Source organism: Chiloscyllium plagiosum, chromosome 39 (genome assembly GCF_004010195.1).
Source record: "Chiloscyllium plagiosum isolate BGI_BamShark_2017 chromosome 39, ASM401019v2, whole genome shotgun sequence".
NCBI lineage: Eukaryota > Metazoa > Chordata > Chondrichthyes > Orectolobiformes > Hemiscylliidae > Chiloscyllium > Chiloscyllium plagiosum.
The window spans coordinates 2,520,385-2,546,054 of NC_057748.1; the positions used below are offsets into that span (position 1 = coordinate 2,520,385).

General features: G+C 39.8%; 1 protein-coding gene across 9 annotated transcripts in view; it reads left to right on the top strand.

The window, feature by feature from the left end:
- tnrc6ba (trinucleotide repeat containing adaptor 6Ba) overlaps positions 1–24,537 on the top strand; it is a 214,964-nt gene extending 190,427 nt beyond the window's left edge. For all 9 annotated transcript variants that reach the window (XM_043679483.1, XM_043679480.1, XM_043679489.1 and 6 more), the window contains 7 exons: positions 176–337; positions 5,267–5,413; positions 7,071–7,166; positions 9,028–9,237; positions 10,056–10,135; positions 11,575–11,714; positions 12,738–24,537. In XM_043679483.1, the coding sequence (XP_043535418.1) occupies positions 176–337; positions 5,267–5,413; positions 7,071–7,166; positions 9,028–9,237; positions 10,056–10,135; positions 11,575–11,714; positions 12,738–13,107 (1,205 nt within the window). In that variant the 3' untranslated portion in view covers positions 13,108–24,537. The remainder of the gene's footprint in view (positions 1–175; positions 338–5,266; positions 5,414–7,070; positions 7,167–9,027; positions 9,238–10,055; positions 10,136–11,574; positions 11,715–12,737) is intronic.
- The last annotated feature ends 1,133 nt before the right edge of the window (positions 24,538–25,670 follow it).

The following is a 25,670-nucleotide window of genomic DNA, read 5'->3' on the forward strand; positions in this document are numbered from 1 at the left end:
TCTAACTTGTACCATATCAAATTATAATACTTCTCATTGTATTGTAGGGATTTGTTCAGCTTTGTCATGTCTTCCCTTGACCATTTCAGATATATGCTTACACTAGAGGTTCACTTGAGCTCTGATCACCCAGCTAAATAATCTGTGTATTGCTCTTGTACCTTTTTTTTTTCAGGTGCTATTTCGAGCAGCATGGCACCACCAAAGTCTCGAGATAGTTTGCCCTATTATGAAATGATAGCTGGTGACTCTTTGGCCAGTCATTCGGGTCCTGCAAGTGATAACTGGTCCACCCCGAAGCTCTCAAATGGTTCCAGCAGCTCCAGTTGGCCTCCAGGTCAGAACTACTTTATGTACTGATTTGAAAAAAAAAAGTTTGGTTTTAGTTGAAGAATGGTGTTTCTAAACAACATGAACTGAATTCAGTGCTTGCCGTGTCTGGGTTCCTCAGCGCTCTCAAAAGAAATCAATTCTAGGGGAACAGCTCCTGAAGCTAAAATATGACAGATGTATGAGAAATCAGGCATCTCAATCAATGCAGTGCTCTATCAGAACCAGAGTATTAGCCTGAGTAATAGTTGTTATGAGGATCCACAAGTCAATAGAGAGGTGAGATCCTGAAAGCAAATTTTAGAGAACTAGAAAAGAGATTTAAAAAGGACTTCAAAGGCTTTAATCTCAGGATTAATCCCAGTGCCACATGGCTGGTGAGTACAGAAATAGGATGGTAGAGTAAATGAATATATGGCTGGTGCAAAAGGGAAGGTTTTGGACTTCTGAGGCATTGGGAATGGTTTTGGGTAGGTATGACCTGTACTAGGAAGATTTGAATTAAGCTGTGGCAGAACTGAGGCTAATACCTTCATGGGGAGATTTGCTAAGTGCTTTTGGAAATGGTTTATACTGGTTTTGCAGGAAGATAAGAACCTGACAGGAAATTCAGATAGGAAAGACAGGAAGGAAAGTGCAAACAAAAATGGAAAGTCATGGCTACAAATGTCAATATGGGAAAGAGTTAATATTGAAAAATGTTAAGGTAAAAATAAAGGTGCTTTATCTGAATGCATGCAGCATTTGCAATAAAGATTAATATCACAAATGGAAATACATAAGCAGTAGGAGCAGGAGTAGACCCTCAGCTTTTGTGTCCACTCCACCATTCACTGTGATCATGTCTGCTCTTCTATTTCAGTACTGTTTGACTACACTACCCTTGTATTGCTTGATGTTTTTAATATGTGGAAATCTATCAATCTGTATTGAATATGCTGAACCACTGACACTCCACGACCCCCTGGGATAGAGGATTCCAAGGACTTGCCACTGAGTGAAGGAGTTCCTTCTCATCTGAGCCCTAAATTTTTTTTTCCTTTATTCTAAATTTTGCCAAGGTGTATCTCCTGGTTTTAGATCACCCAACAAGGGCAAATATCCTTCCTGCATCCAACCTGTGATGCCTTTAAGAATTTTGAATGTTTGATTGTGATCACCCCTCATTCTTCTAAACCCTAGAACCTAGGTCCAGCCTATTTAATTTTCCCTTTATAAGACAGACAATCGGTCCATCCCAGGAATTTGTTGCACTCCCTGTATGGCAAATATCCCTCTCCGTAGATGAGCCCAGGAGTGCACATGGAACGCTAAGTGTGGTCTCACTGGTGCTCTATTAACTGTTGGTGAGTTTCAAAGATGGATTCCCAAGACACATCAACATGTCCCAGTATTTTGGTCCACCTACCAAAGCAGTTAACCTCACGTTTCTCCACATTGAATCCCATCCATCAAAATTTGCCCATTCATTTAGTCTCTCCAAATTCCCCATATGAGCATTTGCATCTTCCCCTCAACTCCAGCTAGTTTTGTTATCTCCCAACTTGGTAATGTTGCATTTAATCACATCATCCAAATCATCGATACGGATTGTGAATAGCTGTGATTTAAACACTGATCCTTGCAGTGCCCTACTAATCACAGCTCGCCAACCTGTAAGTGACTCATTTATTCCTAATCTGTTTTCTGTCTGGTACCAGTTCTCAATCCATACCATTGTATTCCTTCTCCTGCGAAAGAATCCCATGTTCTGTAATTTTGTTTACTAATGTGTTGAACTACATCAAACGCTTTCTGAAAATCTAAATATATCGAGCAGCTTCAGCTTATCTCCTATGCTCATTATATCCTCAAAAATAAACACTCAGATGTTGGTTAAATGGGATTTCCCTTTTTTACGTTATAAATAGACATGGTGTGATCTGATTGGCCTTAGAGTTGTGGCTACAGAGTGACTAAAGCTGGAAGTTGAATATTTTAGAGTATATGACGTTGAAGAAGGTTGGGGGAATAGACTTGGGATAGTGCTGTTACTGAAGGATATGGTCAATATGTTTGGTTTTGGAAGATCTTTAATTGAAAGATCAGGATGTAGAGTCATATTGGTTCCCCTATAGGGAAGCAAACTTTGATAGTTGTTTATGGGACACCAAAACAAAATAGTAATGTTGGGCATGGTATAAGTCAGGAAATTTGAGGTGCACGTAACAAGGGTATCAATCAGCATGTGGACGTGATGAACCTAATTAACACTAATATCTAGAGGATAAATACATGAAATATATAAATAAATTGAGAAACCAGTTAGAGAATGGGTTATTTTAACTCCAGTATTGTGCAGCGGGGAAAGGGCATTTTGGTAATCTCATCGCAAATTCTATCATCCACCTCAAGGCAAAGTTTGGAGTGTGATGGAATGTTTCCTACTTAACTGGATGAGGTGCAGCTCCAATAACATTCAGGAAGCTGATACCATTTAGAACAGTGTCTGCTTGATTGACATCGCATCGACAAACATTTGCTGCCTCCACTACCAACTCTCAGTTGTGGCAAAACCTACCATTTATAGGTGCACTGCAGAAATTCAGCAAGGCTCTTTAGACAGTATTTTCCAAACCCACCATTCCTACAACCTAGAGAGGCAACAGGTATTTGGGAACACCACCCTGCCCACAAGAACCCCTCTAAACCATTCAACATCCTGATCTGGAACAAGATCACCGTTCCTTCAGTGTCTGAGTCAAAATCCTGGCAGTCCCCCTCTCAGAGCATTGTGGATGCCAAGCAGAATGCAAAGTTCAAGAAGACAGCACACCACCACCTTCACCAGAGCAATTGGGGATGGGCAATGAAATGCTGTCCAGTCAGTGAGCCTGTCATCCCCATGAGCTAATATAGTTGCCAAAACGTAATAGCCTGAGGATTGGGAGTATTATAGAAATATGCACAGGAAATCCAAAACAAATAAAGGGAAGTTAAAATATGAAAATAAACTATTGAGAAACATATAAAAGCTTCAACAGATATTTTTAAGAACATGAAGAGGAAAGGATTAGGAAAGGAAAATATAAACCGTTCCAGGCAGAGAAAGGAGTGGCAGAACTAAACAGTCTCTACGGAAGAAGATAGAAAAATCCTCCCAGAAATATTAGAAATCAAAATTATTAACAAGAACAAAGAACTGAAATAAATTACCATTATTTTTATTTTGAAAGATAATAGAGAAATTAACAAGCCTGAAAGTTGTTAAATCATCTGGGCCTGATGATTTCAATCTCAGACTATTGAAAGAATTGGCTGTAGAGACAGTGGATTCCATTGGTGGTCACCTTGCAAATTTCTGCAACAGTTCAAACACGTTAGAAGATATCAGTATATGAGAAAGGAGAGAGAAATAAAGTTAGGAACCACAAATCTATTGTCTACAGTAGTAGTAAGGCAAGGTTGGATTCTGTTATAAAGGAAGTGATAATTCAACCTTTTTTTTAAAAAAATAGGTTTGGGTGTAACCAACATGCCATAGTTTGTGGGTGTGTTCACTGAGCTGGGAGGTTAATGTGTGTCTTTATCTAGACACAGTACAGCAGTGCTTCACAGGAGGCTCCAAAGCACTAAAGGTGTCATCGAGCCAGGACAAAATGTCTGCTCATCAACCTCCCAGCTCGGTGAACATAACCACAATTACGGCATTTAGCATTCGAGCTACAAATCTTTACACAAACCCTAATCAACTTGGATTTATGAAGAGAAAATCATTTTGACAAGTCTGAGTTTTGTTTTTGAGGATGCACCTAACAGAATGAATAAGGGGGAGCCAATGGATGTCGGGTGTTTGGATTTGCAAAATGGTTCCAGTAAGCTCCCATACAAGAAGTTAGTAAACAAAATTAGAGCATTTGGCATGAGGGAGAATATACTGGCATGAATTGAAAATTGAATAAGAGATAGAAACCAAATCAGAATGAAGAGATCATTCTCTGGTTGGCAGGCTATGACTTGGAGTAATTTGAGTCTTTGTACAGGCCCCAGCTGTTTACAATCTAATATCTATGATCTGGCTGTGGGATTAAATGTAATATGTCCACATTCATTGATGACACAAACTTGAGGATGAATTGTGAAGAGGGTACAAATAAACTTGCAGGGAATTTAAATAGGTTGGGTGGGCATCAACATGGCAGATAGAAAGTAATATAGAAAAATGTGGAAGTTTTTCGCAAATGCTGATCATTTCGTAAATGTTGAGTGTGTGGGAAATGATGTCTAAAGGACATCCTGTTGATAACTCACTGAAAGTGAACTTGCAGATATAGTAAGCAATTCGAAAGGCAAATGGTATTGGAACAGGATTTGAGTACAGGAGCAAAGTCGTCTGACTGGAACTTTGCAGCCTTGATGAGACTGCACCCAGAGTATTGTGTTCTGCTCTAGTCTTACCGAAGGAAGGATATGTATGCCACAAATGAATTGCAATGAAGTTTCACTGGATTAATTCCTAGATGGCAGGCTTGTCCTGTGAGTAAAGATTGAGCGATTAGCCTGTGTTCTTCAGAGTTTAGAAGAATAAGCAGTGACTTCATTGAAACATATGCAGTTCTTACAGGACTCGAGGGTAGATACAGAAAGGATATTTCTCCTGACTGGGGCATTTCAAAACAAGGTTTGGAATAAGAGAAATACCATTAAGACTGAAATGAGGAATTTCTTCACTAAGAGCAGTGAGTCTTTAAAATTCTTTGCCCCACATGGGAAGCCCTTCATTGAGTTATCAAGAGACCGAGATTGGTAGACTTCTAGGCATTTATCCCTAGATCCCTTGGATATTTTTCATATAGGAAGGTGGTGTTAAGTAGATGGTCAGTCTTGATTGGTTCCTCACGTGCTGCATCTAACTCATTGTGAGAAGTATAGTGATGTCAACTTGTTTCGGTTTCAGAATTCCGTCCTGGGGAGCCATGGAAGGGTTTTCAAAACATTGACCCTGAATCAGATCCGTACGCGACGCCAGCGAGCATGATAAACAGCTCTGCAGCACCCCCATCCCCGGACTCAGAACACCAACTTCTCAGGGACAGGAGCACAGGTATGTGGCTGACAGAAGATAAGTCAGTTTTGAATTTTTAGTTTTGCTTTATATTAATGGCTGGAAAACTGCTTTGGGATCTGGTAATCCTTGCATTGTCTCTCTTCATTCAATAATTCCTGTTTTGGGATATATTTTAGGATCTCTAGTGTAGGAATAATTGACTCAGTTGTCCCTTTTTACCAAGACTGCAGTATTTTTTCAATTTTCCACAGAGATTGGCAAGGGCACTTTCCATCTTGCATGGTACAACTTTGCATCCTTAGTGATAGCACAGAGAGGATAACACTGAGCTTTAGTTGAAAGAGGCAATGAAGTGCCTTATAATTGTTCAAGCTGGCACCTGTGCTTGTGAGGACTCTAACATATGTTTGGTACTGGCAATAAACTACAGCTTTAATGTCATAGAGTCGTACAGCATAGAAACAGACCATGGTTTGCATAACGATTTATAACTTTGGTGCTGGTTGTTGTAGTTGTGGGTATTAGCTGAGCTGAGAAGTTGATTTGCAGATGTTTTGTCCCCTATCTAGGTGACATCTTTGGCGCTTTGGAGTCTCCTGTGAAGCGCTGCTGTACTCTCTTCTGCTAAAACCAGCTATCCTGAGTAGTCCCACACACACATGACAGGGACCACAAATTCAAAGGGGACAGCACAATGACCATAGGACAAGCTAAACTCAGGACAGCTGGAGAATTTCTAAAAGCATGGTAATCATCCACTGTCTCCATCCATGGACCCAGACCCGATATACCAACCACTACTACGCACAACAGCAACCAGAAGCAGCAGGAACAGAACCAAATAAATTCCAGAAGAGACAGTACAGCAGCGTTTCACTGGAGGCTCCAAAGCACTGAAATGTCACCCAGACAGGACCAAACATTTGCAAATCAACTTTCCAGCTCGGCGAACAAAACCACAATTATAACACGGAAACAGACCCTGCGGTCCAACTTGTCCGTGCTGAACAGGTGCCTTTTAGATGTTCATTCCATACATGCATCAATCTCTGTGTAAAAGAAAAAGTTATCCCTCAGGTCCCTGTTTAAAGGTGAGAAGGAAAAGGTTTAAACTTATGCCCTCTAGTTTTGCCCCCGCCCAGAATAAACTTGGCAATTCACCCATTCATGGTTTTATAAACTTCTACAAGTTCACCCCTCAGCCTTATAATGTCGGACGTTTTAATAATTTCTTGCACTTTATAAAACCAGTACTATCATTAGCTGATTCTGATTTCTCCCTCCTTGCATATGATGTCGCATTGGGGAGAGATTTTATTTGGCAATTTATTGGATTTAAGTGTATATGAGCTTGGAAGTATCTAAATTTAGTGGTTGACTCTATGACAAAGTATCTCGTTGGTGGTTTTAAGTCCCATCTGGTGGAATAGAAAAATAAGAAATAGTCTGATGAAAGAATGATGTTGCTGGTCATCTTTCTTGGGTACGGTATGACACGTATCAAAGAGCAGCCATTAATTCTGCATAATGATTGTAATTTGTGTGAAAGTAGTATGTGAAATTTCTATACTGTCTCTGCTTGAAACTGTTGACCATTGAAGCAAAGCCCTGGTTGTTAGAAGCCTGTCTTTTTGTATTGCCATGGCAGAATTAAGCTGTGAGTTAAGGTTGATCTCTGTCTTGTCTGTCACAGGGTCCAGTTCCTCCCTGAACACCTCGCTGCCTTCACCCGGTGCCTGGTCCTATAGTGCCTCAAACAGCTCCTACAGCACCGTACAGAGCACTTCAGGTAGGGGCGTGCGTTAAATCATTCACTGCCTGAACTTTATATTCAGAGGGCACTGTGTACCTCCAATAACAGTTATGAGAACAAGACCAAGTTACTTACCTTTATCCATCTTGTATAATGTGAAGCTTGCTGCAGATGGCTTTTCCTAAAAGGTAATTAAATGTGCATTTATCCAACACTTTTGAAATATCAAAACATGAAAAACATGATCAGTAAAGTTCTTAATCTAGTTTCTGACACAGATTTGAGCAATCTGAATAAGATCAACTAAGTAAATAGTATCTCCTTGGTTCAGCTACACAAAGATGAGTGGCAATTCTCCTATGATATTTTAAAAAAAAATGTCCACAGCAGAACCCCACTGAATTCTTGAATTTCAATGATACTCCTAGGGGAGCCAAAGCAGAGGAGAATTATCCATTGGAGTCTTAAATTTGCCAGTAATTCCCTCAGTCTGTTTCGTCAGGATTCTGCTTAATCCTGATACTCAACTCCCATTTATGTTGCAGAAACAGCTGTCTACTGATCAGAAAATCAGGGCCTATCTTCTCCCTTCCCATTTGTTCCTGTTTCATTCAACTACTTTGTCTTTCTTCAGCATTGCGTAGCAATTTCTTAGTTTAACTGTGTCTTGGAAGGAAGTAGAAGCAGTGTCTTTGAACATTTCTTAAGACAGATTTAGATGCCACTTAGGCAAGAGCATCAAATGTTAGCAAAGACTTATCTAAATTCAAAACACAAACCAATTGCCCATAACCTTATTGAATGATGGAACAGGCTCGAGGGGGTGGAATGGTTTACTTCTCCTGTTTTGAATGTTTGTACAATGTTTGGTTAGTTCACTTCTTCCTTGCCCTTCTACCTGGTCTGACCTAAAATTAGACCATAAGAAATAGGAGTGGAAGTAAGGCCATTCGGTCCATCGAGTCCACTCCACCATTCAATCTTTACTGGGCATTTCAGCGCCACTTACCCGCACTCTTCCCCGTATCCCTTAATTCCTTGCGAGATTAAGAATTTATCAATCTCTGCCTTGAAGGCATCTAATGTCCCTGCCTCCACTGTGTGCTCTGTGGCAATGAATTCCACAGGTCCACCACACTCTGGCTGAAGGCATGTCTCCTCATTTATGTTCTAAATTGACCCCCTCTAATTCTAAGGCTGTGCTTAACAATTTCCCAGCATCCACCCTTTCTAAGCCATACATCATCTTGTAAGTTTTTATTAGATCTCCCGATAACCTTCTAAACTTTAACAAATACAATCCCAGGATACTCAGCCGTTCATCGTATGTTAGGTCTACCATTCCAGGAATAATCCGTGTGAATCTCTGCTGGACATACTTCAGTGCCAGTATGTCCTTCCTGACGTGCGGGGCCCAAAACTGGGCACAGTATTCTAAATGGGGTCTAACCAAAGCTTTATAAAGCCTCAGTAGCGCACACGGCTTTTACGTTCCAACACTTGAGCTAAATGACAACATTACACTTGCTTTCTTAACCACGGACTCCACCTGCAAGTCAACCGTTAGAAAATCCTGTACTAGCACTCCCAGATCCCTTTGGACTTAGGTTTTATGAATTTTTGTCATACTCCATGCCAGTGTTCTTTTTTCCAAAGACTTGATTTTCACTCACCATCATGGCAAATCTTTAGTAAATATATCATCAGCTTTCTAAACAAGTTTCTAAATCACTTTGTTTGAAAAGGCCAAAATCAGGACTTCCTTTCTTGTACCTGAACCTTCAGTGAAAATATTTTCAGTATTGTGTAGTATTTCATGTGTTCAGAGATTCCATCATAACCCAGTCTCACCATTTCTTGTTCTTGTTTTGACTGGGTTTGATCCATATTCCTGCAGCCAAGTTCAACGACTTCAAGTCAACGTGGTCTCCAGATCCAATCGGACATCCCAGGATGTGGAAGAATCAGATGTCATCTAAAAACACTAACCCACCAACCCGGCCACCACCTGGATTGACCAATCAGAAGCCCCCGTCATCTCTTTGGGGTAGTGGTGCACCCCGTTTCAGCAGAGGGTGGGGTGTGCAGGACTCGCGATATGCCCTGAGTATGTACCCTGCTACTGTATGTATTTCATCTCATTCTGTCGTCTACCACCTCTTTTTTTTTTTTCCCCACCCACCCACACCCACACCCACACCCACTAACATCATTATATATATGACGTTAGCGATTATATAGCCATTAAGAGGAAATGTTAGACTTTGGATCAGTAAACTGATTATATTCCCAAAAAAAAACACTCCTATAACACCACTACCTTGGCCCCAGTCCGTATGTGCCTTGTGGTCAGAATGATGAGTACATCTATGTTGAACCTTTAATGCAGTATTTGAGGGAGTGGTGCATGACCAGAGGTGCTGTTATTTGGATCACACGTAAAACCCTCAGGTGGACTTAAAAGGTGATGTTGGTAAAAAAGCAGAAGATTCCTCCGTCAACACTTCCAGAACAGATTTACTGCTTTGCTCGTTGATATCTGTGGTATATTGCTGCATTTGAATTGGCTGTTTCATTTCCACATGTAACAAAACTGCACTTTGGAAGTAATTAATTAGCTGGGAACCACTTTGAAACTGCATTTTAAAGGCTGAAGAGCACTTTGCGGAATGCTGAGGATGAGAAAATGTTATGGTTATGTTTTTTCTTATATTTAGCATTAACTAATCGCAATCCTGATTTACGTCAATGTCCTTTGGCACTCTTTAATCTTGTTAATGCCTTTCAATCTGGGTTTTGGAATTCTGTGTCAAAGAAATTGAGCTCCCATCAATCACTTGATAGGATCATTGAGTGACTAGTTTTTTTTTCTGAAAGAAAACAGCTTTTTGAAAACACGCTTAATTTTCTCCCTTTTCTCTTTAGGTTCAAACTGGGGTGATGGCAGTTCGGGTGGATCTGTTCGGGTCAGCTCCTGGCTTGTTCTTCATAATCTCACTCCACAGGTACAGGAATTCTATAAAATGATTATTTATGAGAAGCATATCACAAAGGTACTTAATTCCTGCTGGGTTTGCAGTTCTTTGTCAGGATTTGGGCAAAATATAATAGTTAACATCCCGTTTGATGTGTAAACAAATGTATTTTCAATAAATGGACAAGAGTAGGAGGTCTCTTCACTGCTAATAAACCTCTCCCTATTGTCGCATGAAGGCAAACTTGTGGGGAGCATTGTCATGTAGTGCTGTGGTTGGTTTCCTAAATAAAGCATAAGAAAAGGGAAGCAATTTAGGACAAGACAGAGAGCTGGAGAAATATTTTAGGATTCCCTTAAGTTTGTTCTTAATAGGACAGTTAAGTTATACAGTATTGAGCTGGCAATTTGAAGCCTCCATAATGTGTTGTGCTTGCCCGATATCATCATCGGTAGAGTGATGGCAAAATAAATATTGTTTAATAGCGACAGTGCGGAAGTTGCTTGTCCTAATAATAAAAGCAGTTCATATTGCTAGATTAAAGCAAAGCTCTTTGTACCAAAAGTCTGAAATAAATATAGAACTACATAAGATCGTCAGCATCAGTCACTCACTAATAAGTATGATTGTCCATCTAGGAAATTCTGTGTCACTAGTCATGGATTCTGTGGGTCCTTGGGTGGCTGATGAGCCCGATCCTAGAGCCGCATCTCTGACCACACATTTGGCAGGTGTTTCCGAAATTGGTCCTTGGCCTTGAGCATTGGTATTCCTTTCTTTGGTTCCTTTCCATACTTCCTGTTGTGGCCAGGTGTTCCCAAAGAATGGTATCCCTTCATACTGAGAAATGCAGAAGAAACCTCTTGATGATTGAACAGGAGGCGATTAATGTTTATATATTAAAGCCTTGAGCACCTTCATGACCTTTCTGTCACGAATTGTTTTTTATTAAACAAATTGCAAATGCATGAAAAAGATGTGTTTCTTTTAAGATCAATTAAAACAAAACTAATGACAATACAGGTTGCAAAGCAGAAAAGACTTCTTTGATAAAAGAATAGGCCTTATTGAAGTGCAGGTGAAACCTCTATTGTTTGTTGACTGATACCATTGATCTAAGAATTGTTTTAATGATCAAACATTTCAAGCACTCTTAATGGATGACTTGGTAAACGTCCTGCACAGTGTGATATTGAGACCATTGGTCTGTGTTTGACTGCCAGGCTCATAATGTTCATAGTGGCATTTGGCCCCAGCATCTTTTGACTGAAGAGGGAAGTAGAGTAAGGGACTGGGGGAGAAATGTGATTTGACAGTGATGTCCCTAAGGTAGAATAGACTGTAATTATAGTAGAACAAGACATAACAGAATAATTACTTGGACAATTCTTAGTCCAACTGGGCTCAGTAAGTGGAAAACAAGTTTTTAAAAATAATTGTCTAAACAAGTTAAACATACGTCTTCTTAGATCGATGGCTCCACCCTGCGAACAATCTGCATGCAGCATGGCCCGCTGATAACATTCCACCTGAACCTGACACACGGCACTGCACTGGTCCGATACAGCACCAAGCAAGAGGCTATCAAGGCCCAGACTGCGCTGCACATGTGAGTTCCTGGCTTTGATATGGAAATGGTTCTTCCTTAATGGCTTCCTCCACTTCTGGGCCCCTATCCAGTGGCACTGTTCTCTAGTCAGGAAGGTGTGAGCAGTCTCAAACTGCTAAAAGTAGGCCTTCTTTCAAACTGTTCTCTTCGGAGAAACAAAACATTTTGACAAAACAATGTTCCCAGGGTCATCTTTATCCAAATTAGCAGAACGGTGTGTGAACTGTTAGCAGAACTTAAAAAAAGATCGTTCTTTGTTAGCTGTCAATACTGGTAATGTGGAGTGAATGGAGAAAATTCTGGTAATCTACAACAGATCAGCCATTGTCTGAAATAAAACAGGCAGCTTAAAACTGTGCTTGGGTGCATTTTCAACAGAGTTTGAAAAACAGTCCTGTCTCTTTTCTTCCAGATACATGTGGTACATTATGTGCAGCATTATGTCTTGATTCCCACTCTTCAGCAGAATGGTTGCTTTTCAGCTTTGGACAATTGCTGTTGTTGCGATTCCAGTGTCCTTGAGGCAATATTCAACATTAGTTAGATCTACTGAAACCCTTAGTGACTTTGTGTGAACCTTCCTTGTTTGAATGATCTTACCTTGCTACTTCTCTTGAGTGAGATGACCAAATCTCAACTGCTTGTGAGGGTTCACAGCTCCTAAGTTCTTGATTCTGCAAATTAAAAGGTTGACGTTGATCTGAATTAAAATCCTATTTCCAGATGAAGAGGTAAGAAAAATTAGTGGAAAAGAAAAACATAATAAATGGAAGTGCTGGCAGCACACCAGATAACATCTGAAATAGTTTTAATGCTGAATTTTTCTCGCATTTTGAGTTTCTCTCTTATTGCTTCCCTTCTAAATAAAAACACAATAAAATTACATATGACACAAAGGTGGGAGAGACAGTAGCTTGCAGATCTTGATGGTTACAGGTTTGAGGGGCTCTAAGTGGCCAATGTTCCTAAATTCCACAAACCAAGTGTAATTCTGACCTCCGTTTATTTTATATTTTCTTTCAGGTGTGTGTTGGGGAACACTACCATCCTTGCTGAGTTTGTCAGTGAAGAGGAAGTCAACCGCTATTTTGCACAAGGTCAGTTATCAACACCATCCCCAGGCTGGCAGACACTGGAGACAGGACAGAGCCAGATGGATCCAGTTGGGAGCAGCCTTCACTCGTTTGGCGGGCGGTCTGGCCTGGGACAGTGGAACAGTGCCGGAGGAGTGGGCAGGGGTAGCGGGAACCTGGCAGGAGCCTCACTTTGGGCAACCCCAAGCTACACGGCAAGCTTGTGGGGAGCCCCGAATTCCGATGATTCGCACCGAATGGGCAGTCCGGCCCCCCTACTACCTGGTGACCTCCTGGGCGGAGGGGCTGATTCAATTTGAACTTTTAAGCTTTCAACCTTTGACCTGTGACCTCGTGAACTTTTTTGAACAGCAGCACTAATGTGTTTTTTTTCAAACTGCAATAAGTTTCAAAACAAGTTTAAAAAAAAAAAGGAGAAAAAAAAGAAAAAAGTGAAACAAATTAAGGGGGTCATCCACAGTCTCTTTTGTGCACATAGACACCTCCCTCCTAATTTTCGGCTACTTTTTTTTAATCAAAAAAAAACAAAAAACAAAAAAAACAAAAAAACATATCACACTTCAAAATACTTGAATCATGAACGCCAACATTAAAAATGTGAAGTACACTTTACCATCAAAAATAAATAAGTTTTTTTTAAAAACAGTAGTATAGTTTTTCCTTACATGATTTTCCCCCCCCCTCCCCCCCACCTCTGTATTGAGAAGTTGTTGCAACAGGACATTTACTGAATACACACACAGGCTTTTTAAAACTTTTTTTTGCACTGGGCACGTTTCCGTCCTCTAACATGCAATAGCGGAGACGCGACAGAACCTCACGTATTAAAGCTAGTGATTGACCAGGACAGATACTGAACCTAGTGGTTGCTTATGTACATGTTATAGGACATTATTATGCACCAGTACCAGCCATGTACCCTTAACACACCATATGCACCTGCCTTTCAGTAGGCATTGTATGTATTAATATCACGCATGCATCATGTGGCGGAAGAGGAACCTTAGCACAAAATTCTCCAACTGCTTCCTAATAAATAAAGGCACAATCAGGGTTAATACCAAATCTCACAGACCGGAGTGTGTTTCAGGTTTGATTTCTGATCTGTGCTGATTTAGTTTATCTAGGCCATAAAAGGCAGCAATGGTGTAAGGGTTGCTATTGATCTTAATGTCCCTGTCCCACCTCGCTCCCCCCTCAAAAGCTTGGCAGGAGGGATGGTAGAAAAAATTGTCCAAGGTTCCCATTTGTGATCCCTATCCAATAACCCTTGTCAGAGGGTTTGTACATATTAGCTGTTGGGTGGAGACAGGGTTGGGCTCAGTTGAAATGCCCTATGGTTGAATATCCTACCAACACTGAATGTCTAGGGTCCTGGATAAATAATAGCTTTTTGGGAGAGAGAAGGTGGCTGCTGAAGCAATGACTCAGCAGAACTGAATACCTTCAGTAAGGGGGGGGGGGGGGGGGGTGGGGAGAAGAAGAGAAAGCTTTTCAGCATTAAGTCCATCTTCCAAAAGATGAGTGGAGAGCTGTATTTACATCAGAGCTGCTTCTCTTTCATGAAAGGCTTCGGGCTGAATTAGTATTATTACTCCATAGAAATTTGCTGTCTTTACTACAAGGCGATACTGTTCCACTTCTCTCCTCCATTGCCTCCTTCATCCAACCAAAAGTTGTCTTAACTAATATCAGTTGATAATTAAGATGCTCCTAGCCCTTCACTACTATGCTACTTATTTTGTGCTATATTTAAGGTCTGCTTATTATATTTTTCAATAGTAAATTTTTACACATCCATTTATATCACAGCACATGCCTAAAACATGCAGTGATGATGTTGCCGCATTTGACGGTGTCATCTTATCACTATCGCTGCAGCTAACTGATCTTGTGCTGTCAATAGTTGATCACGCGCTATTATTTAGCAACGCAATAGTATTTTTTTCCTTAAGTGGGCAATGTGCTGCCCTCAAACTGCTACACTCAAATGACATAAGCACTTAAAAATAAAGTAGGTTAGAAAAATTAGTGTAGAAGTTTTCAAGTTAAATTTACGTGTTGCACTCAGTTCCAAAGTGTTGGGGGGACTTACATTGTGTACTGTAACAAGCTTTATCATTTTGTAAACTGGGGGTTCATGGTGGGTCAGTCATTTCCCCCACCTTCACCCCCTTGAGGTATTCAAAACACTTAGCTAATCCAATGAAGGTGTTGCCGTAATGTAATAAAAATAACTCCTATGGATATAGTCCTCCCTCCTTTTGTATATGTTTTTGTGTTTTTTAATTTTAGGAGATGTAGCTATCCAATCAGCTTGGCTGGCTTGAGCCTTCCTATGTTCACCCATACTGCCTGTAAATTGACACTTTCACAAAAAGGCTGGTAGCTTCCCACCAACTCTCATTGTCGTAAGTTTGCAATACTGGTTTACAGCCAGCTGTTTACATCCCACAGTCTCTGGCATCTCCACTCTTTAAAAAGAGCTTCTCTGTAACTGCACAGGGATTTTGGAGTCAAAGGAAGCTCTGGGAATGAGCTTGCTTTGCAGCTTATAATGATCCTTGCTGGATGTAACTCATTCCTTTCAGTGAAACCATCATTTTGTTTCTTTGATTAAAATCCATCTGTAATAGTGAGCCAGTTTGTGGCCATTCTGTATACTTGCTGATCTGAAGTATGCAAACACTTTTTTTTCTGTAAATCTTGGATAAGGTTATATCAGAATTTGTAGGAATAGCTTTAACATACTGTTTACACCATATGTAAGAACATGTCTGCATTTCTGTGCGGAGCCATGTTACACATGGCACGAAGGGGCCATATCCAAGGCTCTTCACAGATCTGGTGTGACTGACATCGAACAAAAGGTCCAATTTAAAATATAAAGCAAAGATGTTGAAAGTGTATTTCTTTAAAATGTTAAGTCAGGTGCATATTATGAAAGGGTATGTGCGTCTGTCTCCTGTGAATTCCTCCATTAATAACTTTATCACTGACCTAGCCTACTGGTGACCTTGTTGCTTGTGTGAGGCTACACTGAAATTAATCACTTGATCAGTTGAATTGTGTACACAAAGACACTGGGGACTGACACACACCCTTTATACCTGCACACGTTTACACACTTGCTGAGTCAGACAATGCGCACCTCAATGGGCAGCAGAATGTTCACAGTTCTGCTGCTGCACCGGCTGGTACTGGGTCCCATTTAATAGTAGATAATTACAGAACACAAAGAGGAGGGACAGTACCTTTGTTCACTGGTCGATCACTATATGAAAGATTATAAACGTTTACTTACAAATGTTATTCAGTTTAAAAAGTGTGTTTTCCTTCTTTCCCCTTGTTTAAACCCACTTGGGTGAAAACTAGTAAGAAAATCATTTACTTGTTTAGGAAACTATATGAAAAAAGTTTTTAATGCTGTTCTAAGTATTGCACCTTTTTCTGTTTAATTTTTTAAGAATTGTCCTCATTGTTTTGCTGTAGGTGTTGAATTTTTCTTAAAGCAATGTAGTATGGCAGTGGGATGGAGGAGAGGGTGAACATGGAAAATAAGCAATGACTTGCGTTGGGAGGAAGGAGTGGGAGATTTGACATCTTTCATCGTTAGTCTTTAACTGCTGAAGAGATTGGATTTGGAACCACATCAGTGTCACATCTATTAAGTGACCAGAAGTGGCTGCAATTAGAAATTGCTGCTTTAATTGTGTTTTGGATTGTATTCAATTAGCCAACCAGTTCGCATTTCCCCTGTTCACCCAGACTTGTGGTCACTTTGCATTTGCCATGCCCCACCCCAATCATATACACACTACCCACTTCCCTCGTCTTGTTGACGTGTGTATATGCACACCAACCCATACACTTGTTCACTCCTGTGTGCTTAGTCTTCTTCCAGCACTTTGTGGAGTTAAATCTTGAACATTAGGGAGATGCCCAAATGTGTTTGGCCTTGTCCCGTTTACATAACCTTTAGGGCTGTGTCGAGAATTATTGAGTCCAATACTTTAGAGTTTTGCATTTTTAAAATGAGATGACCAGTTTCAGATTGAACAGACTGGTAACAATTGAATTTGGTGGAACAGGGATATACTCTAGTGTTGAGTGCTGTATCTGACCCAGCTGCCCAGACCCTGTCCAATAGAGGAGACAGTGGATGTGGTAATAATAGTCACCCAAAGCTGCAAATTTGTTTTTGCTCTGTTTATTGACTGAGGCAGTGCTTGTATTGACTAATCTAAAATGAGATGGATTAGGAAGGAAATTTACTCATTATTCATCGCACTTTGTTCCCATTTTGTTTTGGAGAAGTAAGTTTGTGGAAGCTAAGCAATTCAAGTGAACTGTACTGATTTTCAAAAAAAATCTTGTTTCCAAATATTGTTGGCACAGTCCTATAAATTCTCTTTCCAAGGCATAGAAAAGTCAGAAATCAAAAGAAAAGTTGAACCGTTCTTCCATCAAACAGGATTAAAAAGACCAAAAATATGTGTTTTGTATTTTTAGATGGAGTAACTCTGGGAGCATTTGACAGTGTTTTGTTTCTAATTTAATTAGCATTTTTATTTTGTTCTGCTTCTATAATTTTTTCCTCCTAAAATTTAAAGTTCTCAGGAATTTTTAGGGGAAAAGCCAGTTCCCAAAATGTTGTTTTTTTTAAATAAAGAGGGAATTAAAAAGCTAATGTCTGACTCTGAGATTTAGATTTTTCAGTCTTTGTTACACCGGTTCCAATTCTGTCTAATAACTAGAAATCTACTTAAATGGTAATACCTCATTGCAGTCCTGTTAGAATATTTGGATTACAAGCAATATGCTTCCACAAAAGTTAATGTGTATTCTGCCTGATCCAGCAAGAGCAATTCTTGTTGTGATGGTGGGATGTGGCAGAACTGAGGTGTTGTTGACCTAATACAATACATCATGTCCTACCAATTCTTTCTCAACATGCCAAGGATCATTTACTAACTTGACAATTTTGTTAAAATATTGGACTCTGGGTGTAAATGTCCACTCAAGGCTGTGTACAACTGATTTTTTTGTCTGAATCTTCAGGCAAGCTGGTCCTGAAATCTAATCTGGGTTTGGGACCAGTCCGCAGGGCATTCAGTGTTCTGTGTATACATACATTGGTCCATTTCCAGCTTCTGAGCAAAATGTCTAAGTAGTTTTATTTTCAGGCAGAATATTAATGAAAGTAAGCAGGACAATTCTGAAGTAAGCACAATGTTTTTATCTACCCCATTCCCCTCACCAGTTTGAGCCGTTCCATCTTGACAGGGCCATTTCCTGTGATATTCACAGGACCTGGTCGAAAGAACTGCAAGTAGTTTCTCAAGCTGTTCAGTCACTTTTTTTCCCATGCCTGCAGTGTTTCAGAAAGAGGGGACTTCAGAGAGTTGCATGGGAGGATCACTAGTTTCTACTAAGTTGTGGACCTCGTGCTGTGTTGTGCTGTTGCTGCTGCTTTATCTACTGCCACTGGTTAATGTTGAATCATGCCAATTAAAATGGGGGGCCTTTTAACAGCAGAGTTCTGGGACTTTGCACTAATGCCTGTAATACTCCCTAATATTTCACTTTGATCCAAAACCCTTGTTTGGCAGAAGCAGAAGCCTACCTAGAGTCCCCCTTCACTGTGGGAATTTAAATAAAATATAAAGTTGCATTATGTAGTAATTTTATACCACTTTGCAGAATAACATTTGTTCAGGATTTCCCCTTCATGAACGATGCCTGGGAAGTAACTCAATGACTTGAATCTTCCATTACAAAGATTTTATTTAATTAAAGTAAAATTAGTTCTTATGAAATTTTAAGTACCATAAAATAGTTGGTATTATGGACAACTGGTATGTGGAAGTATGGTGCGAATTGAGGGGTGTTCCTGATTGGGCGCAAGTCTCTAGTGGAAGATAAGTCATTGTGCAGTAAAGCCACCTTGAATTAATGTAACATTTAACCATTGGTTGTGCTTGTAGGGTACTGGAGTATGACGGTGTGAATTGAGGCACCCTCCCCTGGGCACATTTTACCAACTGTAATAGGTTTGAATTCTGCTGATAACCCCAAAGTGATCTTGCAGGCACGTTTTACAGTACCAGTCCCAGGAGAAATAAGATTTACAGCTGTACAAAGCATCTTGAGGACTGGGGATAGGGAGACAAACTGCCTGAATACATGTATGCCAGTAGTTTGTGTGCAGTCTGTTGGAACCAGGCAGAGGTCAGTTTTGTTTGGCTGTTACTAAAGATAAATTAAGAAAAGACTGGAAGTACACTTTTAGGAAAGAAGGTATGACAAAAATCAGGTGATCCATTTGCAATTTAAAGAAAAGGAAAGGTTAATATTTCAGTATGGAAACTAAAAATGCATTCTTGTTTTTTTCAGATGTGAACTAAATCAGCTATACATTTCAAGGCTGCTTTTTTATTATATTTATTCTTTGTAGCGATCCTGTAAATTCTTTTGTATTCTGGTAGGTTTTTCTGCAATTTAGCCCTATTCGGAGTTCTGATCCCAGATTGATGGCAATCTCACTATTACATAAGTAACATTACTTTGATCTATGCAGATCACTGCACCATGACCCCAGAACACTGGTTACTGACAGGTGCATTAGGAATGGGGCATGAAGGATGCTTTTTCAAATCTGATATCTGTAATGTCAGCTCCTGAAGCAATGCCCATGTTTATTAGGAGACGTGGGATATCTGGCTGTTAGGAAATGAGTGACAATGAGCTTCCTGCCTTTCTCAGATCTTTGAATGTGGAGGAACCTTCAGGACACAAGGGCCCTGGGAGAAATTCAGGGGTGGAAAGATCCAGTGTGGTGTCTGCATAGTTGATAAAAAGGTATTTTGAAGTCCATCAGAAATTTGGCTTGTATCATAACAATTCGTTTTTTCAGCGTGCAGTACCATTATTTACATTGTAGCTATCATGCTATATTTTAAAGTTACTGTCTACTTGGAAAATGTTATTTTCTGCAATTGATGTGGCTTTGCTTTATACTTCTCATCAAATTTTATTTTTTATGTTTGAATGCTAATCTCTTGATCTTCCCATGATCCACTTTTTGCCCTCTGGTGACCCTACTGTCCTAGTCCCTTTGTGACACTGGTGCTCTACTTTTCTCACTGGAGCTTTGTATCTGACTGTAATTGCAACAACCGAAGGCCAAAATTACACACACACTTGGTTGCTGAGCACTTTTTGGGCAGATCTTTTGCTGCAAGCTTTCCATTTCCCTGAAACTAAATAATGAAAAAAAGCTAATTCCATGTTACTGATTAAACGTCCAAGCTTTTCAAATGATCCCAATGCATATTACTGACTGACTTTAAAGGGTCATTGGACCCTCATTCACCTTGCATTCAATTTCCCTTGGAGATCCATAGACTTTGAATTGGACCAATTTAAAATGTAGGCGTGCCTTCAAACGGCACTCAGCACCTCAGTTCCTTGTTTTTGTCTTATCAATCAGGTAGGCTATATTCCCTGAACTGCATTTTGATAAAGTACAGTTTTAGCATTTACATTTTTTAATGTCGTATTTATTGATTTTAAATGGTGTAGGGCCACAGCACGAGCATTCACGAACCAGTGTTGTATTTATTTCCCATTTGAAGAGGGTAGTTTTATGCCTTGATATTAAAAACAGTACTGTTAGTGGAGGGGTGAGATCCCTAAATGAAGTTGAAGTCTCATTCCAATCTCTAAAACAGAGTGCTCCAAATGTACTCTGGAAGTTGATTAGTCATGATTCGTTGTTCCTGGTTGCATAGGCTGTTGGGGTGGCATTGATTGGAATGTGGAAGTAACTGGCAAGGAGAATGTTGCCCAGAGAGCCAATGTTAGGAACTGCATGGTTACCATCCTGGTTAGGCACCAGAGCTGTGCTAAGCCTTCAAGGTGAATGCAATGTGCTGCTGAGAGTTTGATTGCACAATTGTAAGTATTTCAGTTAATGTGTGTGCACTTTTGTAATTGGTTGTAGTGTCAATCATAACTGTAGCTTTTAAATTGGTTCCTTTTTAATATGTGTTGGGGTGGGAGAAAGAGAGAGAACTCAAGACCTAACTAAGTTAGAGTATTTGGAGTTATGTTGGGATCAGATACCACATCTTTCTAATGGGAACAGTGCCATTGTACAGCCTGATTCCTTGGTTTATTTCTGACTTTGACCATTTGGATTTTCAAAGAATATCGCACTTTGGTAATTTGTGATGAGAATCTCTGCCTTTTGAACAAGTGTATGTCTTACTAAACTGAATCAGTAGTTGTGACTGAGAATTGTTGATTGGTTGCTAACTTCTGCTAAAGACAATATCAAATGATCCAGGTCATTGCTGTGTTCTGTCAGGATTTTCCTTCTATCAGCAGTGCGAAGTATATTCATTGTTTGTTTACTATTTGGTAAACCGAACACAAAAATGAGAATTTTGATAACATTGTTGGGAGTTTTGTGGAAAGCTGTAAAGTAACAAAAAAAAACATTCTGCCATCTGTCTTGACTGTCCTTCAGCTCCCCCTTCACAATAACATTATTTTAAATGTATCAGCATCTGAGGGTGTAATAGCTATGCCTCTACTGAATCATTCTCCCTTTTTCAGAGTCAACAATTGGCTTTGCTTTGGAAATTTCCTTTAAAGCAGTATCGTTTTCTAAAAACAAAACTTTGAATTTCATTGATCTAAAAGTGTATTATATTGCACAATATCTTTAGTGTATATTAAGGAAGAGTTTTTTTTTGTGTTAAGTATTAAGAATTTTGTTAGAGCAGAGAGGTGACTCAAACTTGTAAAAAAAAAAAAATCCGTTTTAATTGCATGTGATGTGTATCTTGCTCCTTGCAATTCCACTTTTTCCCCTTAGTGGCAGTTTAAACTCAGAATTGTAGGATGGTGCGTGCTGTACTTTTGAGTAGGTATTTGTCTTTCTCTTTCTCTCTCTCTCTCTCTCTCTGAGTTGAATCATGCCCGAGAGAAGGAATGTCATAAAATTGTTTTTTTGTAAAGTTTTTGTCCTATGTATCTTCTAAGTTCACCAGCTCAGCACCAAATATAGAAAGTGAAATTCGTGTGTGTGTGTGTGTGTGTATGCGTGCCCACGCATGCTGTTTCAGTGCTGTTATTAACCCATGTTAATTTAGGGTTTTAACTTTGGTTGTGTGTGTATTATTTTGACAATGTGCTGACAATAGTGTGCGAGGGCCTTCAGCCTCTGCGCTCTCCCCAGGATGTAGCAGTCTGTTCCCATACTTTGTGTTCCCTCTTCCCTCTGCTTCACTGCATCATAATACTTTTTTTGTTTACATGATATTTGGATTTATTTAAGACCGGTTGATCTGATGAAGTCACCCTTGCCTCATCCTCCCCTGCCCCAGTCTTCTCTTGACCCATCCGCCCCAGTCTTGCCTCTCTGACACATTTAACTTTGTGTACAAAATGGGCTGCATTTTGCCTGGACCCATTGTGGGGTTCTGTGTTGTACATAGAGGCATTAAAAAACCATTGTGGATTGGGGTGGGGGGCATGAGGGAGGAGATTGAATTACACTGTTTACACTTGCCTGATTCAATTGCTGTGACTCAGTGATTTTTAAAAAAAATTATGTTGCTGCACCATGATGACATTTAACAATAACACTTCTTTGCTGGAGTTTACAGGGTGTATGTTAACATGGAACATTTATTGCCTCGTAAACTGGGGTAAGAAATTATCAATAAAACTGGACTATATGGCAGGGAGTTAAATATGCTCCCTCCCCTCAAAGTTGCAGAATGGTCTTGCCTGGGATTTCAACCTTAGTTGGGTATTGGTGCAGCAGTCAGTTATACGCAGTGCAGTAAGGAGGCAGCATATCGGAACTGCTCAGGAGAAGTTGAAATTTTTTTTCAGTTGCAGTCAGTTCAGATAAGTGATCTGTATATAAACCTTTTACAATGTTATCACTCATCTAGGGTAGAATTTGGCAACCGAGAAGGAAAAGATTGTTTAAAAAACTTACTCTGAAAGTACTGTGAATTATATATATTAAAAAAAAACTTAAATTCTGTGGTTCCAAGGATTTCTCGAATTCTGTTTTTATAAATGAATCCTAATGTTATATAATAAGCAATTTAGAACATTTGCAAAGGAATTTGCTGATATGTCTTACATTAAGCATGTGCGTATTTTGATAGGTTTTGAAGAAAAAAAATATATGGAATTCGGTGTTCGGGATAATTGGTCTGTTTGTTATTTGGATATCTGACTTCCTACCGTGCCTGCCCCGGTACCAGTTCAGTATTGGTGCTATCAGATTGTTGCTTCTTGTATTGTTAAATTTCGGCATGGCAAACCTGTAGCACACGCGGTGGGAAGCCTGGCTCCCCAGGCATGGTGGCAGTGACTTTGAAATTGCCTATGGCCTCAACTGACCTGTCAGTGCTGGGTGAGAAGTTCTCAATTCATTTTGAGCCAGTCCACGCATTGGGTTGCCATGGGTAACCCGCTAATCCATCTTTTCGGGGGGGGGGGGGGAGGGTTTGGTGCTGGGATTCAGTAGGACACAAGTATGAACTTGATGCCATTTGCTGTTCTGTGAACACACCTGCCCTGCTTGGCACAGTGGTTGACAGGGCTTCGTGCAAAATTATCTTGTCATCCAAACTCCTTCTGGGTTGAAGGTAGGTTTTGTGACGGTGAGTAGTTTCGCAGGGAAGTGGGTGTGAAAGATTTCAGAAGGAAAGATTTTTTTTTATATATATATATATATGTGTGATTTATATATGTATGTATAAAATGCACTGTTGTCACTAGGATTACTTAGCGTATTGGTGCCAATACACTATAGGAAAAATAAATCTTTCTTAAGCCAATACACTTTATAATGCTCCTAATTCATCATTTAAAATTGCTCCCATCACTATCAGCATTGATCAGGAATAGTAAATACTAAATGTCACCCCAGTATTATACAAATCTGGATGTATGAACACTCAGCATTCTACATTTGGAAAGGCAGGATCTAGATTTGTATAGCTAGATGTTGCTTTCACAGTTCGAGGCCAAGGTTTACCACAATCCCAGTGACAACGCAATAATCTATAAACAAATTATGAGAGAGAGAGAGAGAGAGAGAGAGACGAGACTAGCATGTATCAAAGAAAATGAATGTATTTCATCATTTAAAACAAAAAATGACCTGCAAAAATTTGTTTAAAAGGATACTGACTTTTTAACCACAGCTGGAGGGGTGGGAGGGAGGAAGGAGAGAGAACATCCCATTAGTGGGAGCCATTGCCTTTTAATTAGAAAAAAGAAAATCTGAGAACTATGCATTCTGTAACCAGGATAGGTACTTAATAAGAGAGAAAAAACAAAATCACTGGTTCATTAACAAATTGTGTTGCTCTATGTAGTTTGTACAAATAAGCTGGAGAGTTTCCATTTCTTGGTCTGGCCATAGCTGGTACTGTATCCCCGTCGCTGGAATAATAAGGGTGAATTTCTTTTATATATCAGAGCAAAATATTAAAGTCTGTCATTTCATTGAAACTGAAAAACAAAAAGTTGTTCTAATAGGTATATATATAAAGAATTTTGAAATTTGCTTTTATCCGTGGTTTGTTTTAAAGATGTGATTGTAATTGTGCAACACAGTTGCTTCAGTGGACTACATAATTTTTCTTGAGAAAAAAAAGAATAAACATGTTGTGTTTGGCTGCTAAGCATTACCTCTGGTGTCTTGTGTTTTTTTTTCACATTTTGGAGCTGAATTGCACCATACATTTGGGGTTATCAATCCTCCAGAGTTGTCCTGGAGTTAGCAGGAATTGAAGATTAATCTCCAGGGCACTGCTGGGAGTGACACCCAGAAAGAAAACAGAGCATGTTTTAAAATTCTTAACTATGAACATATGGGAAACAAAGGCTGTTTGATGGTAAAGAATGGTCACATTGGGTAATATTCCATTTCTGATTGACTTGCGGAAGGTTTGGGATTGCAACAGTTCGTATGTTGGGTGACCAGTGGTGAGTGTGTGGGATGGAGCAATTGGAGGGAGGAGACATGACCAATTCTCCAGGGATATATCCAGCCAGAGTTGGCACTCTTCGATGCTGATTAGAATCTTCATAGAGTTGCTCAGAGACAGCAATGTTCAGTTATTCCAACTGCCCCTCAAATGGCAGCACTATGTGTGAAATTGAACCAGGCACTGGAAGAGAATTCTTGGGTTCCATCTGGGGCAACTTAGATTTGGCTTCAGGAGCTTTGGCCCATGAAAGAATGACCCTCTCCAAGATGGCCTATCATGACTGAAGAGGGATGACATTGAGTAAAGAAACTTATTTGACTCATCTTGGTTTATTTTCAGTATGGGGGTTTCACTAATAAGGCATCTTGCTGTGATAAAATGGTTTTGGTGTTCTGAACCAGAGTGGGTCTTTTATTGATAAACAAGAATGCTCAGCAAAAATATCGATCTAGATTTGCCATACAATAGATGGTCAATAGAATCCCAGGACTAACTTGTAAACTATGGAAAGAAATTGGAATAGAAAAACTTTTAAACTTTATCCCTCCCCCGGGTCCCACTTTCCTAATTAAGTCCACAACATTTAGAAAATGTCTGAACTACAGAAAAATACGCTGATAGCATCACCTGTTGAATGCAAGAGGACTTGTTAGGAAATTTGGGTCAGGCAAAGCAGTGGTCTTGTGTGTTGACATCAACTGCATTGGTGCTTTGCAATAAAATTAGCTTGGGAACATTTTCAGAGTGTAGTCCAAGACAAGCCAGGAGTATTAGTGGCTTTGGTATTGAATGACTAGTCTGATTCAGTTTAGTTTCTAGCCAAAAGTGTT